The sequence below is a fragment of the Protomyctophum bolini genome (assembly GCF_963924005.1).
Source record: "Protomyctophum bolini genome assembly, chromosome: 10".
NCBI classification, from domain to species: domain Eukaryota; kingdom Metazoa; phylum Chordata; class Actinopteri; order Myctophiformes; family Myctophidae; genus Protomyctophum; species Protomyctophum bolini.
Window position 1 is genome coordinate 33,329,332 of NC_137871.1, and position 21,333 is coordinate 33,350,664.

Below are 21,333 nucleotides of genomic sequence, written 5' to 3' on the forward strand. Positions count from 1 at the left end.
TGTGACAGTTTCCATGATGTTGACTGTAAAGAGCCTCTCAAATCGTTGAGTGGAAAATAAATCTTTCTCCCATTTGCCACTCTCAGCATGTGTGGATTCACACCGCGGTTCCACAGAGCGCTTTCGTGGCTTATAGCATTTGTCACAGTCAAAGAATACTGAAGTCATGCTTCCCAGCCGTAAAGCGAACCCCTGCTGACAATAGATAAATCACAGCCGTACAGTGCGAGAGGACAGGCTGTCATATACTGAACTCTAAGCCAGTTAAAAATGTAAAGCAGCTCCTTTGACACACAGACGAGGTATGTAATGAAGTGATGCTATCATGCTAGAACAGAGGACCACAGAAGCAAAAACAATGGTTTTCATCAATGAAAGGCGCTCTGCGAAATGCATATACAGTATATACCGTTTCCCAAACAAGGGTCGGGATACATATTTGAGTCCATGGACCATTGTTTGGAAATGAGGAAAAATAAAAGATTCTAACATACCGGTAATTGTTTCAGAAGCTTGTAGATCTCCTATTTTGTATTATTTTTTTAAATCAGGCTTACGTTATTACCCCAATTCATAATGTATTTTTGTTATTTTAGGTACCGGGGAGACACCAAACTTAACTTTTGGGTATTAAGCTGAATACGTTCAGGAAACCACTGCTTTATGAAGTACGGCAGTTTTAAGAAGGTGAAAGGTACTGATTCTAGATTCAGGATTACTGTAGACGTCTCTGAGAAGCAAAAACAAAAAGTTTTTCCATCACTGGCAAATTTCCTGTTTTCTCCGCGGCTTCTTCATGGCTCCCGCATGGCTTCCCTTGTTCATGGACAGTGAGGGACGTGTTGCCGTTAGTGTTTCCTTGTTCCTCTGTAGTCTGGGCTCTGATCGGGTCACATGATAGGAAGAGGAAACCAGGAACGTTGTGTAAACAACGTAGTGTCTTTCTCAGAGTCTCGATTTAGCCGGGAGGATGCGGTGGCGGTGTCCTTCGAAAATGCAAGACTTTCACAAATAATCATATTCAGCGGGAGATAAAACGTCAAGTCGGCACACACAAGCATGCGCGAGTACACACACACACGCACGATCTGGGAGCGTTTTCCAAGCTGACTAAATTGCTTCTATTCAAGCTATGTCTTTATGCTGCATCCATTTGAAAGAATTTAAATGTTTTCATTCAAACCACTCAACAAACAGTATTCTCTCATCTCTCTCATCTTTTTGCATTCAAATGGTTTGAATGTGTAGAATTACCCTCTGGCTACACTCAATTTGAATTTGAGGGACCGTTCTGGTAATTTAAACACATGAGTTGAACATGCAACATCATTGGTTGCGGTGCTTACAGTAGGTGACAATAAAGCCACACAGACGACGGGGCTGTGTAGGGAAAAGAATACAGTTCTTGTACTCTAAACAAACATTACAAGTCTATAGACTTGGCTGGCTTGGGCTGCCCATCAGCTCTCCTGTGAGTCACAGACCAAGTAGATTTTTTTTTACTATTTAATGCGTGCTTAAAATGCTCCTTTAAGCAAACATTAAAACATTAAAAGTCCATAGACTTGGCTGCCATATGACGTAATTTTAAAAGCTAGACATTGGAGGGGATAGCGCCACACAAAAAGGGTAGCCTACCTGCCTACCATGGTGGGGTTGGAAAGTTATTTGTCGCACGTGCGTAGTATACGTACAGTACACATACAGTATGGGCTGAGACAGCGCATGTCAGTGGGGAATGTTGAGTGGAAGGAGTAGGACTGAGGTGGGGGCTCCTCAGTGGCAGTGTGAGATAGTGGGGTACACAACAACCACAGTGTGAGATAGTGGGGTACACAACAACCAGTGTGAGATAGTGGGGTACACAACAACCGCAGTGTGAGATAGTGGGGTACACAATATCTGGGATGTGGAGTCAGCCAGGGTAAGGCCTTCACAGAAGTTCACACACACACACACACACACACACACACACACACACACACACACACACGCACGCACATGCAGAAATTAATGCTGTGCAATGCGATCAAAAGCAATCTTCCATTTTTACTTGACCTGCTGGCCAACGCAACCTAATCACAACCAGCCCTTACTTAAATCCTAACCCTTATATAATCCAGCTGTCCCTAAACTTAACCCCTCACCCTAAACCTACACCTCCTAAACCCCTAAATGCCTCAGCCTAACCTGAAGTATAATAACACACACCTCACGGGGAGCACCAGGTCAACGTTGCTTTTAACCATGAATGGACAAAGTTCTCTGGTGAGAACCAGGAAAAATTTCCTCACAATGTCTATTTCTCATTATTCTGCTATACTGGGGGCCTCACAAGTATAGAAATACAAGTGTACACACACACTTTCTCTCTGGCAGAATAAATTCCACTTCCTGACATTTGGACACAAGGCCATGCTGACTCCCAGACTGCCTTTGATTTCTGTGAATGACACTCACTCTGTCCCAATGGCTCTGCAACACACACACACACACACACACACACACACACACACACACACACACACACACACACACACACACACACACACACACACACACACACACACACACACACACACACACACACACACACACACACACACACACACACACACACACACAAATTGGGACACCTTTTTTATGAATGTAATTTTTAAACAAAAAGCTGAGCTTTGTACTTTTTAAGATTTTGATACATTTGAAAACTTTAAATGGGACATTCTACATAGTGAATACTTTCTACTTTTGGTACTTTAAGTCAACTTTGATGCCAATACTTTCTGGACTTCTACTTGTAACAGAGTAGTTCTACAGTAAGTAAAACCATTGAGTGCTTTTCTTTCCACAACTGCCAGTGCGGACCAGGAAAATGGTCCTCACAATCTCTTATTTCTCAAATTGTACTATACTTGTGGGGACATATTGTGCATTAGTGGGACACTGGCTGGCTCCTTCACACATCCTGCCAGGGGGGGGGGGGGGGGAGTGGCATGTAATGAGGATGCAGAGGTGGGCCAGCAAGGCCATCTGGGCCAGTTTCCTATGTCTAATCCCCCACTGTCCCTGACTGGGCCTTCCTGTACCTGGCTCAAAGGCACACCGGACACCTCTCAGGCCCCTTCCTTTTTTCACGTGTCATCATTTTTAGTTTTTGAGTGGCGCAACCACTCATATAGGCATCTATGCGTGTCCCTGGCTCTGTCCCTGGCTGGCTGGGTCTGTCCGAGCACGAAAATAGCTTTTGGTTGGTTTTCACAACCAAGTGTGTGTCTCTGTTGCGCGCACACACACACACACGCACACACACGCACACGCACACACAGTAATGATTTGGGGTGATACAGTACAGTAGAGGGACCCCCTGGGGTCACATGGTAACTCTGTCATTTCTCAAGCATTTCGGACGCGGGCGCGAGTGAATGTGTGATTTTAGTTTATCATTGACAAATCATTTCCCTTACGCTGGGCAGAGTAACAAGATGTGCTGCGGTTGCAGGGAGGTTACTGGCAAGAAGACGGACACTTGAGTAGTCGTACAAGTTAAGCGCTTAAGTATCTACAATCTCACGGCAGCTCTCATTTTACTTTTGTACTTTTACTCAAGTGAAATTTGCCATTTTTTGTGGTGCAGCCACTCCATTGCCCAGCAATGGTCTTCCACTGCTGGCCTGCTCGCGCTGCCAAAAAAAATGGCAACAAAAAAATACGGGGAAGCAGCTTTTTGCTTCTATGGGCCGTCGGCATGGAACAAACTCCCACTGTACCTTCGTCAGGCAGCCTCTGTAGACATTTTTAAAGCTCAGCTCAAGACCCACTTCTACAACATTGCTTTTAATTGAGTTTTAATTTGCACATTCCCACCCTGCCCTGACTGATTTGCTGCATGTGGTGTTTTTATTATTATTTTATTTGTTTTTATTTATTTTATGTTCTTATATTCAATTTTGTTCTTTGCCATTGTTTTATCATTTTAACTACTTATTTTTATTGTATTCTATTTTTGCCCTGTGAAGCACTTTGCGCTACATTTATGTATGAAAGGTGCTATACAAATAAAGTTTATTATTATTATTATTATTATTAATGTGTGTCCCTGGCTGGGTCCTGGCTGGCTGGCTGGCTAAGTCCGTCCGAGCACGGAAATAGTGTTTTATCACCACCAAGTGTTGCTGTTGTTTAATACAAATCTTCTCTTCTGCGGATCCCTGGCACAAAACATTTTGAGGTGGAAAGGGTCCACGGCTAAATATATATACTGTATCTGCTGTCGGGAAGAAACCACCTAACTCCAAAATGTTAATTTTTCAGGAAATTATATTTTTTATTTTTTTTCAGGAAATGAAGAAAACCTTTTTTGAAAACAAAGCAATACTGCCTCATCAAAGTTGATGTTGTGACTTTATATATTTACAATTACTTCCATGAGAGGGGGAGAGGTGGTGGAGTTAGTTGCTTTAGCAGACAGTTTGAGGGTCCAAGTGCACTTTTACTTTAGTTACTAGTTAGTTAGTTACTTTGTAGATGTTGATTATTATTACAAAACACACATTAACCACTTCAGACCTTTTTACATTTCGGCCATTTGAAAATAGCAGAACTACAAGCTCGCAATGCGTCGCTGCTATTTCCAAAAGATTAACAAGATTAACACTTTATAAATAAATGCATTGCAGTATTGATACGTTTACTTAAGTAAAGAATGTGAGTACTTTTTCCACCACTGGGTTCAAGTAAAACATCTCAGCACTTCTTCCACCACCACTGTCCACTGCACACACACACACACACACACTCGGATGTCGCCGGCTGGTTGGGAAACATGGAAAATATTGACACGGCTTTGAGCAACAGCAGGTAGCGAGGATTACAGCGCTCCGTGCCTGCTGTGCCGTTACGTACTGTAGGGATCCTAAGCACCATGCGGCCAAGGCATGCCGCCTTCGTGGGTGGGTCCTCGACGGCTAATTAGAAGACATCGCTGATGCTGTCGTCGGGCAGAAACCTCTCATCTCCATGTCCAAACCTTTTGTGTTTTTTTTCCCCCCGTAAATTAACCCATTCTGACCGGGCACCCATTTTGGTGTTAGCATCATGTTATGCTTTAGCTATTGAAAAATAGCAGATCTACAAGCTCATATCGCGCCACCGAGTGGCGCGATACGAGCTTGTAGGTCTGCTATTTTAGAAAAATTCGAAGAACGACTGACATTTTTAGAATCTGATCTCAGGTCAGAATGGCTTCATCAGACCAGTGTGTGTCCAGTGGAAACCGCGTATGAATCTGATCTCAGGTCAGAATGGGTTAATGCCCTACTTGATCATACTACAAACGCCACACAAAAGCATCAAAAGTAGAAGATCTATACGCCGCGTTTCGAGCTTGTAGATCTGCTAATTTTCCAATTTGAATCCCGAAGAGTAACAGTTTTGAATTTGCACATACAGTATGAGGTTTCCACTCAACAGAGACGACGCGCAAGTGTATAACCGCAAAACACACCGTCCCGACGTCTTTAGGAGTGGAGGCTATAATGGAAGGGAGCGGGGCGGGGCCAGTGCGCGGCGGCGACGAAGACCTCAGAGGAAGAGGGAAACTGGTAATTTCCTCAGGCCTGGCCAACGCTCGCTTTTCCCATGAACCCCGCGTGACCTCCGGTGACAGCAGCGAGAGATATCACTGAACCGCCGAAATCCAACACTCACAGACGGGCCCATAATATCGCAAACCCCCTACGGAGTTACGGACACGGCCGCATCCTCGAAACGAGAAGACCCATTTGCGCAGTATAATGGCAATGATGGCTCTCATTGAACTGATAAGTGTTCTAAATTATGCTTGTTCCTAAGCAACGTACTTAAGTGCCTTGTGTGCTCTATAATATCTGAGTATCTGCCACCGTGCACTGGGATGTTTTTTTTGCCTTTAAAATGAAGTGGGGAGGGATCATCTTGCATAGGACCCACAGGCATCACAGAGAAATTTATTTCCACTACGCTACGCTGCAAGTGCTACTTCAATCATTTCCCGGTCTTTGCCACGGCACACGCAATTAAGCCTTAAATCAAATCAACTGCTGCACACACTCCAGTTCCACATCAGGGCGAGCCGCCTTAAAACTGGCACGGAGGTTAAATGTGCAAAAACATTTGACACCCTCGGCGTGAAATCACCTCATAACTCCCAAAACTTCAGCTGGAAATAATCCACGTTGCCTTGTTTTCTTTCACTCCCATATTTTGTGTGGAAAGTCATGTTCCTGTCAAATTACACGTTGATGGGATTTGCTCCCCATGTTGACCCTTCTCCGCTGGAAAATGTGTAGGAGTCCTAACCAATATGTTCCTCCTCTGCGTTGCTTTTGGACTTAATTATGTATGACACAGACAAATAACTTAATTTGCCTCCCAAGGACAAGTATGCACGCATCTGTGCAAGGCTGGTTCTATGCCAAGTTCAAGAACATCAAAGCTAGAGTGAAGCATCACTAATAGAATGTAATCACTGTCATTTCACTATCTACAAAAAAAATCACCAATGAGTGGAATTCCCCTTTAAGTGTTGCCCTAAACAAACAAATAGACTTGTCTGGCATTCTATGTTTGTTAAAAGTGCTCTAAAAAAACATTAAAAGTGCCATATGACGCAATTTCAACCCATGTACTCACCGTAGAATTGCATCCCAAACCTCCTCGGTTATCTCCTCCCCTACATCTCCCTCCCAACGAACTTTTAAAGATTCCGGGTGTAAACAACTAATTTCATCATAGATACATCCACACCCATACACATCCATACACCCTTCAAAGTTGGTAATCTAGCTAAGAACACATGTTTATATCAGAGTCATCAGGAAAATTTGGGAACATGGGACATCACATGTTCTCTGAGCAAATCTGCGGACCTGTAAATACCTGAAAAAATGATGTTTGGGAAGTATACTATATATGTTCGTCTGAGAGTTGCTGGAAGGATGCAAAAACATTGTCCATGTATAAATCCTTAAAAGTATGAATACCAAGACCTGGCCAGGTTGACAAAGCACCATCTACCAGAGAGGAATGAAAAACATAGAAAATGAATGTAGCCCAAAATGGCACCTAAATTGGACCCACACTTTTTGAGATTTTTTAAAGAATAATATTTAGTGTACGGACTACGGAGCAGCTAGAAGAGAGAATATGAGAGTATGTTAAAGCCTTCAAAGACACCAGTCGAGCAGAGTTTGCCTCCATGTACATTTTGTTTGTGAGCGCCAGCTGGCAGTTATTTTCCTAGACACTGAATTACAATGTGCTACTTGGACTGAGTTGTGCTCACTTTGTCTCCACAAAAATCTGAAACAAAGTCTGCTGAGAGTGGGAAGACAGGAGTCAGTAAGACTGTTACGTATGTCCATTCACCTCTTAGTCAGGGAATTAATCAAATATGGGCGGGGACATTTTCAGAAAACACATGCTTTGTTAATTCTTGTACTGCAAAATTGCACTCTTATCAACTGCGTGTTAGGTATCACACAACATGTCATCTCCATCGTGCAGAGGGAGGAAACGGAGGCATTCAGACCTTATGGGATAATGCTAAATCCATGCCGCTTCCAAACGATAATCAATGTTGTTTTTGTAAAAACGACAAAAGCCAAAAGCAAGTTGGTCAAATCCAGATTAGACCAATGAGAAACTGCTGCTACGGTGATTCAGATGATGATGGATCAAAAGATTATTATTACACATCATCATAATGACGCTCAATGACATAAAAACTCAAATAGCTATTCGGGGTCGGGGAAGATTGGGGGAAGATATTACACATCATCATAATGACGGGGGGAGTGTCATTTACAGAACTCTGCCGTCATAAAGACCCAGTGCGGGAAGTGTGTGTGTGTGTGTGTGTGTGTGTGTGTGTGACCACCCGCGCACGCTCATCCATATGTGCGTGCACGTGTGGAGGTGTCAGAGAGCTTAAAGTCTGCCATGTGGTTTTCATTAACTGTCTAACACCGAGTGGACACATATTTGGCTTTTTCCGTGGATTCCTGGCGGGGTTGAAAGACCTTATCTCTCCATTTTTGGGGGGTGGTGGTGCTACACAGAATTGAGCACCTAGCGGTGATCGACGCGCAGCCTTGTGTATAAGCAAACGTCCATCCGCCCCTGGGGCCTTTGCTATCCTACACCTGCGATGACTGAGGCTCCTCTCGTGGCCTCGCTATTTATTTGAACTGTATTGCATGGCGCTTCCCACGCGGAATAGCGGCATTCCACTCCGCTGCGAGCGGCTCCCCAGCTGATAGGGAAGATATCGTCGGTGTCGGCTGCAGAAACCTTGAATCTCCATCATGTGACTTTTTTTATGTTATGGAAATGAATGCCCTACTTGTCTTCATACACGCAAAAGTACAGTATAGCAAAAGTAATAGCAGATCTACTGAGTTCACAACATCGCAAGGCGTTGTGAGGCTTGTAGATCAGCTATTTCCGTCATTTAAAGTGGTTAAGTCTGTGGGTTCTTCAAATATGTAACCAATAAATAAAGTATTAACACGAGCTTGTGACTAAATGATAACTCGTAGAGCATGCCATGTACATTGATACTTATGAACTTATCGTGTATAAAATATCTTTATAAAAAGAAAAGATGACTACACTACACTGGATCCATTCAAATGGGAACATAGGTTTCCCATGTCCTGCAAAGTAGGACTTCTTTTGGACATATGAGGTTTTCGCCCGACAGTGACCATATTCAAGGACAGACGCTGTGGCTCAGTGTGAGAGCCCCTCTCTCCAAGGAGGCTAAGGTTTGAATCCTGAGATTCTGCAGCAGGGAAAAGAATAGGGGGCCTGTTGTTGGCTAAAACAACTCGACCTCTTATAGTGGATGACTACAATAATACCCAGAGAGTCCAGAGTCGGGTTTCAGAGATGATCTGATCAAGCAGAAATATGTGAACAGAAAACACGACAGGGCTAAAAAAGCAACATCTACACCAGTACAGTCACCACCACCATCACCGTTGTGGAAAAGCAACCTAGTACTTCACATTTTCTCAGCCTGTACACTGTACACTCTGTGGTGAAGCTTATATAGCTCAGCATGAAACTAAATCAATTACCACAGTTATTATTGTGTAGTGGGAGTGACTTAAATGCTCAAGTAGTGTACTTATTGTGCTTTCCATTTTTTTTACATTTTATACTTCTACCCCACTACATCTGACACAATTTTTTACTTTTTTACTTTTGACTATTTTTTGAAAACTTCAGTTACTTAGTCTACACTTGGCGATATAGATAGATAAATACAGAACGTACCTGAAGCACTTACGCCATATTGTATTACTTTAGCTATTTTAAAATACTACACCCCATTCTGGGGTAGTGCTCAGCTCAGAAATACTATTGAAACAGCACCCATTCTGGGGTAGTGCTCAGCTCAGCATAAAACTAAATCAATTACCATTAAAGTAAGCAGCAATGACCGGGCCCAATATGACCGGGGCAAATATTGACCAATTTGACTTAGAGAGCAGAGCTAAGTAACTGTAACAAAGGTTAACCAACATTGGTTATCTGAAATCCTCAGAGCTGAACGAACACCTCTCAGGGCAGCCGAAGTGGCATAAGACGAAGCAACCAGATGACCTCTCCCACTTTCACTCACTCCTTTCTGCCTTCTCCCTTTCACTATCCACTGCTAAATCCTCTTTCCACCACACCAAGATTCAATCCTGTACCTTTAACCCTTCTCCACTATCTCCTAACCCCTTAATTAACCCTCTCCCCCAACCCAACCTTCATGCCTCTCACCTGATGCTTGTCACCTATAGCCTGGCTAATAAGCCAGATCGAATCAGTCGTTGGCAAAAAAGAATTGCCTGCCGGCGGTGTGATTTCAGTCTGGCTTATTAGCCAGGCTATGTCACCTATACTTTGAGAAGGTTGATGACATCAGCAGCTCCTTTCCCATCTTCCTGATAAAGAAGTGTCTGACTCACCCAATACTACTCTGTCTGTCTGTCCTTCTCTCCTCAGATGAGGTCCTAAAACTAGTGACCTCCACTAGACCTACCTCTTGACTCCATCCTTTCTCCAATCTTCCAGACCAGGGGTTTTCAACTGATTTTGACTCAGGGACCACCATTCTGACTAAGCGCAACCTGGGTACCAGCACTATTGTGTTAGGTGGGCTGACCACCCATTCCATTCACATCTTGCGGATTATGTTTCTCCACTGCACTGTCAAATAGGCCTATATCTGGCTTTTGTTCAAACTGCTAATACATACAATATGTATATACAATAGGTTTCTTGGAAAGTTTAGCTTTCATCCCCCCAAACCCTCACAACTAGGGTCCCACTGGGATCTGTAATTGGTCCCCTCCTTTTCCCCCTGCACACTAAATCTCTTAGGTGGCCATTGTTTATAGATAAATCACCACAGTGATTTATTTATCAACAATGACATCTAGGGCAACCCTTGCATAGTGTATACTCATACTGTAGTTTCACTGTACAGATATTCTACTGTTAGACGGATGTTAGGCTCTAAGCTTGCTTATGATTCCGTTTCTATGTATTTGATGTCTTACCATGTGTGGTTCTTGCTTACTGTAAATCGCTCTGGATTAAGAGCATAGATGCTAAATGCCTAAATTGTAAATTGTAATTGTAACAGTGTCCAGTGAGGTGACAAATTACTCTGGTGACACCTCCAGAGGTGACAAATGACGTTGTACACGTTGCAATGACAAATAAAGATCTATCTCTCTATCTATCTCTCTGGATAACAAACAGTTTTTAAAGGTTAATGGCAAAAGACAGAAACAATGAAATCTGAATAGGGGTTGTGGATATAAAGATCCAAGTTTTAGACATATGAGGTTTCCACCGGCAGAGACAATATTCTGTATGGCATCATCTCTGCAGCCACCAGGACAGGCATGCATGCTTTTGGAACCCCGTTAGAGAGAGCATGACAGGAAAATGGTTGTAAAATGTTTTGGGGTGAGGAGCAGTGGCTCCCAACCCTCCAACCTTTTCTGGATCAGGGCACACTTGAAAAATCTCCAAGTGTCCACTAATAATTAGTGGACACTTGGAGATTATTCGCGTCAATGCTAGCTGTTGCGATTTCTAAATGGACCCTCGTTCTGGCTCTGACAGGCTGGCAGTGTGTGCAGGCTGGGTGGTGTGTGACGATCCAGTTGAAGTACTTCTATTGGTACGGAGACGGGCCCGGGAGAACAAATAATGAGACACAGTAGGCAGTATCACACTATTGGTTCACAACGTTTATTAGACAGACTATTTATAGTGCTGGATCATAGAAACGAGACAGTAAGATAAGAAGATGCGCGACATAGGAACGTGGCATGATGAGGTGCAAGGCTAGCCTTACTGTCTCGCATACCAGGCGGACCTTATGGGTGCCACCTAACAGGATGCCTCACATATCTAGAAAGTACAATGCAGGCAGTGAAACATATCGCCATCAAGTAAAATGCAAGCTGTACTGTTACATATCTGTACTGTCATACATAGAGTACACTGTATCTCAAGTTCAGTACACAGACTTACTTAGCATGAATCATAACACTAGCGAGCTAAAATGAGGCCATCCTTGCTCTAGAAAGCACCAATGTTCCAATCGGGATCACCGGATAGTCAGAAAAGACCTCCGAACATTGCGTGTTTTGTCAAAACCATGGAGAGCTACGTAGATTTAGAGTTATTCAGCTTTTTAGTCCGCCTCTATAAAATAAGTGAACGGCACTGCGCATGTGCGAAACATTACCAAGGACATTACACACAGATGCCTGAGATGGCTAGGACATGTACTGAGGATGGAGCAGGACTGCATCACAAAGGTGGCCTTAGGATGGACACCATCAGGCAAAAGAAAACCTGGGAGGCCCAAAACCACCTGGCGCACAACTGTGACGCAGGAGCTGGAACAGATGAACCTGTCCTGGGGAGAGGTACAACATGCTGCCAGCGATCTGATGAAATGGAGAGCGCTCATTGAAGCCTCATGTCCCATAGGGGACGAAGAGAAGTAAGTAAGTAAGTAATGCGCGAAACCGGCCTAGGATCGCTGAAGAAGCAAAAAATAAATAAAATTAAATAAATGAGCGATCCGGTTTGATATCAATAATAAATATTATATGATGGAACGTTCCGCCAAAAGCGGTTGCCGGTTGGATTCTATATGGCGGAACGTTCCGTCATGAGCAGTTTTTGTGTCAAGTGGTCCGATGGGTGGGCCACGACATGAATGTTCAGTTAACTTTGATGATCAATCAATCAATCCATCGACTGCGTTTGTTTTTTGTGTCAATTGCGAGGCCCACTTGCATATCCTCATGGCCCATCAGTGGGCCCTGGCCCACAGGTTGGACATTGCTGAGTTCTCTGCATGGAGACAGCTTGACATGACAATGGTTGCGGAATGTCTGGGGGTGAGAGGGCTGGAAGATCCATAACTGCTGCTGCTGTGTAAATGATATCCTGTCAAAGAAAATGACCATGACCTTTGAGCTGGCAGGTCTACAATCACCCTGTATTTCACTTATGTCCACCCTCCACTGAATACGATGAGACAGAAGCAGATCTACAATCACCCTGTTGTATATCACTTATATGTCCACCCTCCACATAAGGTGGTCTCACCCTGTATATCACTTACTGTGTCCACTCTCCACTGAATATGATGAGACAGAAGCAGATCTACAATCACCCTGTAGGCCTATATCATAAATGTCCAACTACACTGAATATGATGAGACAGAAGCAGATCTACAATCACCCTGTAGGCCTATATCATAAATGTCCAACTACACTGAATATGATGAGACAGAGCAGATCAACTATCACCCTGTTGTATTTCACTGATGTCCACAGTCCACCCTCCACTGAACATGACGAGACAGAGCATATGATATCTACTATCACCCATTCACCCTGTATATCATAAATGTCCACCTCCACTGAAGATCTACAATTGCTGATCGTGTTAACACTTTATATCACCCACTGCGCTGAATATGATGATGCAGATCTGTGCTGAAGCTGAATATGAAGAAAGTTAGCCTGTTTTCCTTTTCACCGTCACATCTACAGAATTCTATATACATTTCATGATTTATTCTGATATCTGATGCTGATCCAGATTATTATTTTATTTTATCTTGAAAAAAACACGCTTTCTTTTCTTTTTTTGCGAAATCGGATGGGCACCCCACGTCGCTATTTTGAAAGAATAAAAGGGCACATACTGTGTTTTAAGTTGCTTGATTCAGTATTTAGATATTTGATATTCATTTGATCAGACATGACCTTCCTATACAAACCCATTGAAACTCCAAACCAGTTTGATACCATTCAACAAATACACCTGTCCCTGGTTCTGGTGACCGTCGACCGATATTGTCCTTCCCTTTACTTCGTGAGGGGCCATGTTTTTTAATCCATTTAAAAAATAGCAGATCTACAAGCTCATAGCGTGCCACCGAGTGTCGCGCTACGAGCTTGTAGGTCTGCTATTTTTGAAAAATCGAAGAACGACTGACATAGAAACATAGCTTTTTCAGAAAACTGTCAGGTTGTAGAAGACATTTTTAGGATCTGATCTCAGGTCAGAATGGGTTAACATTAATGTAGCCTAATTGAAAAAGCAAGGCCGCCTTCACACATTAGACGGCCAACATCAGTCACCAGAACCAAGGGCGGGTGTTTTCAATGAATCATGGTTAAAATGGAGTTTGAAGTTACAATGGGTTTATATAGGAAGGTTTATAGTAGTCAAGTCTGATCAAATTAATATCAAATATCTAAATAGTGAATCATTCAAGCAATTTAAAAACTAAAGCGGAAGCCCCCTGGGGGCCAGTATAAGCTAAAGGAGCTGATGGTAGGTGTCAGCAATCCTCCCCCAGGTCGACAAGCGTGTGATCGATCGGCTATTCTCGGCATAGTGGGGGGAAAAGAGGAGACCAAGTAAAGTACAGAGCCAAAGTTTTACTAAGTGTTAAGGATTTAAGTGGCCCTAAGAAACCAAGCTAGAGTATGAATAGTTCAAATACAAAAAAAACATACAGTACAGCACAGCTCTAGGTGAAAGAGCAGTGAATTAGGTTGCCATATGTCAGATCCACTGTACAATGTATCCCCTGTCTGCTGCCAACAGCTGTTCGGCTGCCATCACTAATGAATAGACTGTGACTCAAACTCTCATTTAGTCATTTAAACCACAAACAACGACACAGTCTAAATCTCCTTAGTGTCGTGTTTAACGACATGAACCCTTTAGCGTAGCTATTCTGGGCATGTCACAATATAGGCGTTTATTCAGTGGGACATTTTGGCCCAACATTCGGCCACAGCAGCAGTACAAGCTCAAAACGTGTTGCGTTGCCGATGCATTGCAAGCTTGTGGGTCGGCTATTTTGGGGGCGAAGACATTTGGTGTAGAGGGAGAGGAGGGGACAAGGCATGGAAACCTTGGACTGAGGATCCCCAGTCGGCTGACATACCTTTTTATCAATAAAATGTAATTTTGTCCAATCTGTATGGTAGAGTATGTCAATATAACTCAATTGGGGTGGTTTTATTTTGCTTCCCTGCTTTCCTATTGAGATCATGTCAAAGGCCACGTCTCACCTATAGTCACAGGATCTGACCTGATGGTCAAGATTAAATTTATCCCCAGAGCAAGCAGGCCGGCTCTATTAGCTCAATGGTAAAAATGTCAGTGCTTCAAAACCGGGCTACAGGAAGAAAGTTACATAGTGCTGCGAAATGTATAGCCTATAAAGCTGCATAGCTACGTTGCCCTGTAAAGCCACAGTACAGTACTACTCAAAGAATCAAACTGATTAAAAAAATAAGTTGGGATTTTAAAGTAAGTTTATCAGTATATAAGTGATATTACACTAATTGTATATCTGTTCGTGAGGTAATCGTTTATCCCCCAAAATCTTGAAGGCCTTGAGACAAAAAAGTCCAATAATGTAGTTGGTTACTGCACTTTGATCTTGTAGGGCATCTCCTGACCTAGCTGATGCACCCCCCCCCCCCCCCCCCCCCAACACTCAGTCTCGTTGCATTTGGCTGAAAATGATAAAAAATTTTATATGATTATGGCAAACAATCACAGAATGTCACTGACATGCAGCTGCTGTTTACTCCCGCAGCTGTTCTACATCTCCTTACAACAGTATTTTTTCCGGATTTTGGCATTTGTGTTAAATAACACCATAAAACGGGCATTACCCTTTTCATGTCACGCACTCCCTAGAGGGCGTTCGCGCACCACAAGGGGTGCACGCGACACAGTTTGGGAACCCCTGTTGTAGGGCATCACAGTATACTTGCATCTCTGTCACGTGGAAACCTCATATGTCCAATACTTCATTGGACATAATTCAAATTCAAAAGTAACCGATCAACAAGCTCAAAACACGTCACTTCGTGCCACACTTCGGACTTGTAGTTTGGAACCTCCATCTATATCTACGCTGAATTGGAGTCTAGCTGGGTAGAGTCCATCGACAAGTAGTGGATTAAACCCCTTTCGCAGTATTTATTTAAAAAAGTAAAAGGTATCAGAACCAAGATACAGTTGATAAACTAAACATAGGCTCCTAACATTTTAACTAATCAAACAACCGCTTACAAAGCGTTTGTTTGTCAGCCAGTACGATTTGTTTCCCCGGTTTTCCCAATGCAATCCTACGGAAGCAGTACTGCGCATGCCAACGGGAGGTGACATTTTTATTTAAGCGGTTGTTTGATGCAGTTAAAATGTTAGGTGCCTATGTTAAGTTTATCAACTGTATCTTGGTTCTGATACCTTTACTTTTTGAAATAAATACTGCGAAAGAGGTATATAATTCACTACTTGTCGACAGGCTCGACCCATTTCTACCAGTGCAGGGATAGCTTTTCTCTGAACCTCATCTCGGAGCTAAAGAGTAGCAGCGTATAGATATAGAGGTTCCAAACGGAGCTACTACTTTATTGTGATGCTTTTGTGTGATGATGAAGTAGGGAGTTCATTTACGGAAAAACACAAAGGGCTGTATCTTGCGTCCCCCCTTAACCCTTATCCCTAAACGTATTTGCCATTTTTTACTATTTTACAAAACCTTTTTAAATTGTTCAAATAGCTGATCTACAAGCTCACAACGTGTAGATGTAAATCGGCTAGTTGAACTATTTTAAAATTATTTTTAATTTTCAACAAATAAGTTTAGGGATGATGGATAAGGGTGGCACAAGATGGAGCCTAAAAAGTTAAAATATGGAGATAGGGGTTTTCTGCCCGACAGCAACGATATTCACATTATTTAAGGTTTCTGGTGTTCACAGTGTTCACAGTGGCTCATGAGAGCTATTAGTCGACCAGAGGTCAAAAACATCTCAGCTCTCAGTCCAGATATTTGCCATTCCCCAACAACACCACAGCTCTCCTCCTTGCATGAATGGTAAATGGTGCATTTTTATACAGGGCCTTTATCCAAGCCGCTTTACAGAGATTGTGCATTAAATTCAATCATTCACACACACATTCACACACCAATGGCAGCGGAAACCATGCAAGGCGCACCAACTAGCACATCAGGGGTTCAGCGTCTTGCTCAAGGACACTTCGACACCAACTCTGGGGGAGAGTGGGTTTGAACTGGCGATATAACTCATTGGGCGGGACCTTTATAATAAGGGTCCACTTAGAACCCCCTCAAGGAACCCTGACTGAGGGTCCCTGGCCCTGGACCCGCTTTGAGAACCACTGATCTATAGGACCATCACTCCAAGGCCTGGGGCCAAGTCTGAATCAGACCATATAGGTTCCAACAGTGGTCCATTATTAGACTGATATTAGTTGTGTTAAATGTCAACATCAGGAAATGTTTATGGGAACCTTAGAACAGTTTCAAATCACAATAGTAAAGCACAATATAAACTTTTGTTACTATATCTCAAACAAATAAATACGTTCAAGGGAATAAGTCATAAATATAAACATAACATGATCAAAAATAAAAAGGGATTACATCACCCACCATGAATTAATAAAACTCGAATCAAATAAAATGTGTGCACTATCAGGTTAATTCTGATCTAGCCTATTTGCTTCGTAAATGTCAGCCTACAGCAAAAAAGCTATAGGCCTAAAATGAAATATAAATCGTGATGTAGGCTATAATTTAATTTCACAATGCAACGTGCTGAATTTTGAATAGACGGCAACAGCATGTCAAGCCATACATAAAACAAAGTCGTCCAGGTCGTCCTAAAAAAAACTTTTCTTTGCGTTCCAAACTTTGAAGTGTGCTGTACGTGCAGTGCGTCGTTCTAGCCTACTCACCTGAGGCATAAGCAAATCCAATCCAAATCCGACAGATAAGCGTAAAATCTGTCTTCATTTCCAGTTATCTCCGGCCCTCCAAGTTTAAGCCGATGTTTGAATAGAAAATCGATCGTTAAAAGTGAAATGTACAGTTAGGCAACAGTCCGTGGAAGAGGAGTGAACTCTCAGGTGAATCAAACGGTCTCAGCGATGCGATGCCTCCATGCAGTCCTCCCCTTGTCTCTCTATCCCCCCTCCTCTCTCGTATCCCCCCCCCCCTCTCTCTCTCTCTCTCTCTCTCTCTCTCTCTCGCGGTCAACTCTGTACACAGAGGATGTGCAGCAGAAAAGCACAAAAAGCGTGTTTTCCTGTCAAAGGGATGCATAAGGCTCCGAATGGGCATTACAACGATTTCCCTTTCCCTTGCCCGTAACTGGGACACGACACGACACGACACGCACACACCCACAATCACCTCTCGCCCTCACTAGTTCATAAAACACTCGGCTCCAGCTGAATTAGGTTGTGGGTGGGGGTCAGGGGGGGTGGCTGTCGGGGTCGACTAAAATCCATGAAATTTCCTTCCTGGTGTAAAGATCTTATTTCGTTCATGACTACCTCCACACTCCACAGCTGTTGCTCGACTTTGAAAACTGTCACGTTCACCACGAACTACAAGGTGATTTTCCAATTAGCGCTAATTGGGATAATGCTTCTTTTCTTGGAATGAAAGAATCTCTGATTTGCTCATACCGGCCCCTGTAGCTAACCCATAAGCATTTATAAGAATAAAAATAATTATTATCTGATTTCAGAAATGTTAGTTTTTTGTCCACACACAACATTACAAAACACATACAAAAAAGAAAGAAAACTAAAACATGAATTGCATTAATTAAATTCATCAATATCAGTATATAAAACACAATTAAATAACATACATAAATTCTCAATTACGTATAAAACAGATTAAAACAAACATTAGTATAGAATAACTATAAATATATTTAGCCTAAAGTTGTTCTTTCAACTGGTATATCAACTGGTATATTGATTTCGGGTGTTCCAGTACAGTACAGTACAGTACAGTACAGTAGAGGGACCCCCACACTGTAACTCTATCATTTCTCTGCCGTTTCGGACGCGGGGCGGCTCGCTGGAACCGGGCCAGCACCCTGTGGGTCTGGAACTTCCGGGGGTCCCCCCCCCCCCGGGACCCCCACACGGAGTTGCACCACTCACTTTTTCTATTCACTTTGTCATTAAGGTCCACAGAATGAGAGGTCGCAAAAAAAGGTTATCTTTGTATACCTTTTTGTATACCCCACCATAGACAACCAATATAAGGCAAAATGTCATCATACTTTAAGTAGCATATGTCTCAAACTAGGTGGTTTTCATGATTCTGAATCCATTCCAAGCATTAGTTTTGCACAAAAAAAAAAACACAAAAATAATGCTTGGAATGGATTCAGAATCATGAAAAACCCTTAGTTTGACATGTCACACGATACTTAAAGTATGATGAAATTTGCCTTATGGTTGTCTACTCTATGGTGTAGTATACGAAAAGGTATACAAAAATGGCCTAGAAGGTCCTGGGCTCGATTCCCGCTGGGGACGCTGTGGGCGTCATCAGTGCCCATACCCGAGGCGGGGTTGGCGAAAGGGCCTTTCTGTGTGGAGTTTGCATGTTCTCACCGTGTCCCCTAGGGTAGGTACCCTCACAAAAAACATGCAGTAATCCTGGTCTCTAAACTGCCTCCCCCTGGCCAGCCGGAGCGCCTGATGGAGGGGAAAGGAACTGGTCGGAATAACGTGTTCCTTCCACGCGCTACGTCCGGCAGGGGAAACTCCCCCTGTCAGGTGAGTCATCATTAGGCATGTTTCATAAGCATTGAACAACAGTGGACTAGACTTGAAGTGTATAGCCTATACACACATGAAAACTAAAGGATATTAAGTATAAATAATCTAATGCTGTGGTTCTCAATATAGGGACCCCATGGGGTCCTTGAAACAAATATGCAAAATGTTTAATATTTGTGAAACATGTGAAACATTTTAACAACACAAATCTTGTCCCGGCATATGGCACAAATATTGTCAGCTGGGGGTCTGTGGCCAAATAGCAAATCTATTTGGGGGTCCTTTATATGAAAAGGTCTGAGAACGGAGAACCAGAATCAATTAATGATATACAGTATGGACAGCAGGCATAAATGTGAATATGAACAATTACTGGCCTTGAATGAATACAGTAGGCCAATTACATCTCAGTACGTCTTGTGTTTTGGGAGTGGTAGGGGGTGTTGGGCAATATCACTTAGAGTAATATGTTACGTATAAGTAATAATATTATATTCAAGACTAATATATTACATATCTATTTCATATTACTTTTGCGCCCCCACCCCACAAAAAAGGGATGTACAAACACAATCTGTTTGTGTCTGTATAGTCAGTTTCTTTTAGAATTGAATCCAATTGTTTTCAATAATAATATTAAGAAGAAGAGTCACCACTCAGCCAAAAAGGCTATAAAATTAAGCAATAATCTCTCTCAACCTTTTAAATGAAATGTTTTCAAGCCAACAACTAACAAAACAAAAACAAAAAAGTAATATGTAGTATGTGCTATTTTTTTTTACAAAGTAAATAGGTATAATACTGTTTTGGCAGAGTAATACCTATACTCGTTACCAGGAAAAGTAATAATATTACAGTAATATAATATATACTAGTTTAATACTGCCATGCTTTGGGCAATAGCAAACAAAATAAAACAAACTTTTTGTTTTTATTTTTTGTCAGAAAGGTTCCAAAAGTTCCTTCCTATAATGTTGTGGAGTCAAAAGTACAACATTTCTATGTAGCAGAAAGAGTGAGAGTTATGTGCTTGCTTGCAAAAACCCCTCAAAAAATGTACTTGGTACACACAGGGATGGAGGAAATCAAACATTCAGACAACACCCAGACAAACACTCCCCCTCCTCCTCCCCAGAGACCTCTAAAAGTGTGAATGGTTCATGTGCAAAGTGCACATAGCATCCATGGTGGGGGTGTGATCTATCTAGCGTCCCAAATTTTTGGCTTTTGCAAACCCAGGTATAGTCATGCAAGCTCTCTCTCTCTCTCTCTCTCTCTCTCTCTCTCTCTCTCTCACTTTTAGTAATACTATCTTGTGAAACTATATAAAAATAGATTGCCAGAGATAGTAATACATCCATATAGAAGACGCTTTATACTTGACAGCAGTATTTCAACATTTTAAACATGTTATAAACATTTGTTGGTTTTCTAACTCTACTTGGGGGATTGTAATCCATGGGAAGTACTGTCTCTGATGTCTTGGTACAGTGGACAGTACGTGTCTCTGATGTCTTGGTACAGTGGACAGTATGTGTCTCTGATGTCTTGGTACAGTGGACAGTATGTGTCTCTGATGTCTTGGTACAATGGTCAGAAAGCTAGGAAGTGTAGCTCAGTCTCTACCTCGTTTTGTGTGCAGTGGGTGCATAGTTTGTCTTCTCTTGGGAGCTAGGTCTGCCTATGGCGTAAGACTCATGTGTTCACAGAGTCTATAAGGTTTGTAATCCACTCTCTCTCTCTCTGTCACACACACGCACGCACGCATGCACGCACGCACACGCACGCACGCACGCACGCACGCACGCACGCACACACACACACACACACACACACACACACACACACACACACACACACACACACACACACACACACACACACACACACACACACACACCCACCCACACACTAGGGATCCACGATATGGACAATATTTCATATGTCGGTATTTATGCCAAATATTGCGATATCGATACGATATTACAGTTAAAATATTATATTCTTAATTATTATTTTTTTTCAAAAAAGGTGTGTTAGTGAGTTTGCTAACGCAGTGGACCAGGGCAACGTAGCACAGTCCCCTCAGCACTAGAATTGCATTTTAT

General features: G+C 42.6%; 1 protein-coding gene across 3 annotated transcripts in view; it reads right to left on the reverse strand.

The window, feature by feature from the left end:
* The window catches only part of flt4 (fms related receptor tyrosine kinase 4), a 138,520-nt gene extending 120,983 nt beyond the window's left edge, over positions 1–17,537 (reverse strand). For all 3 annotated transcript variants that reach the window (XM_080774585.1, XM_080774586.1, XM_080774584.1), the window contains exon 1: positions 17,375–17,537. In XM_080774585.1, coding sequence (XP_080630711.1) covers positions 17,375–17,432 — 58 coding nt within the window. In that variant the 5' untranslated portion in view covers positions 17,433–17,537. The remainder of the gene's footprint in view (positions 1–17,374) is intronic.
* Between the last annotated feature and the right edge of the window lie 3,796 nt (positions 17,538–21,333).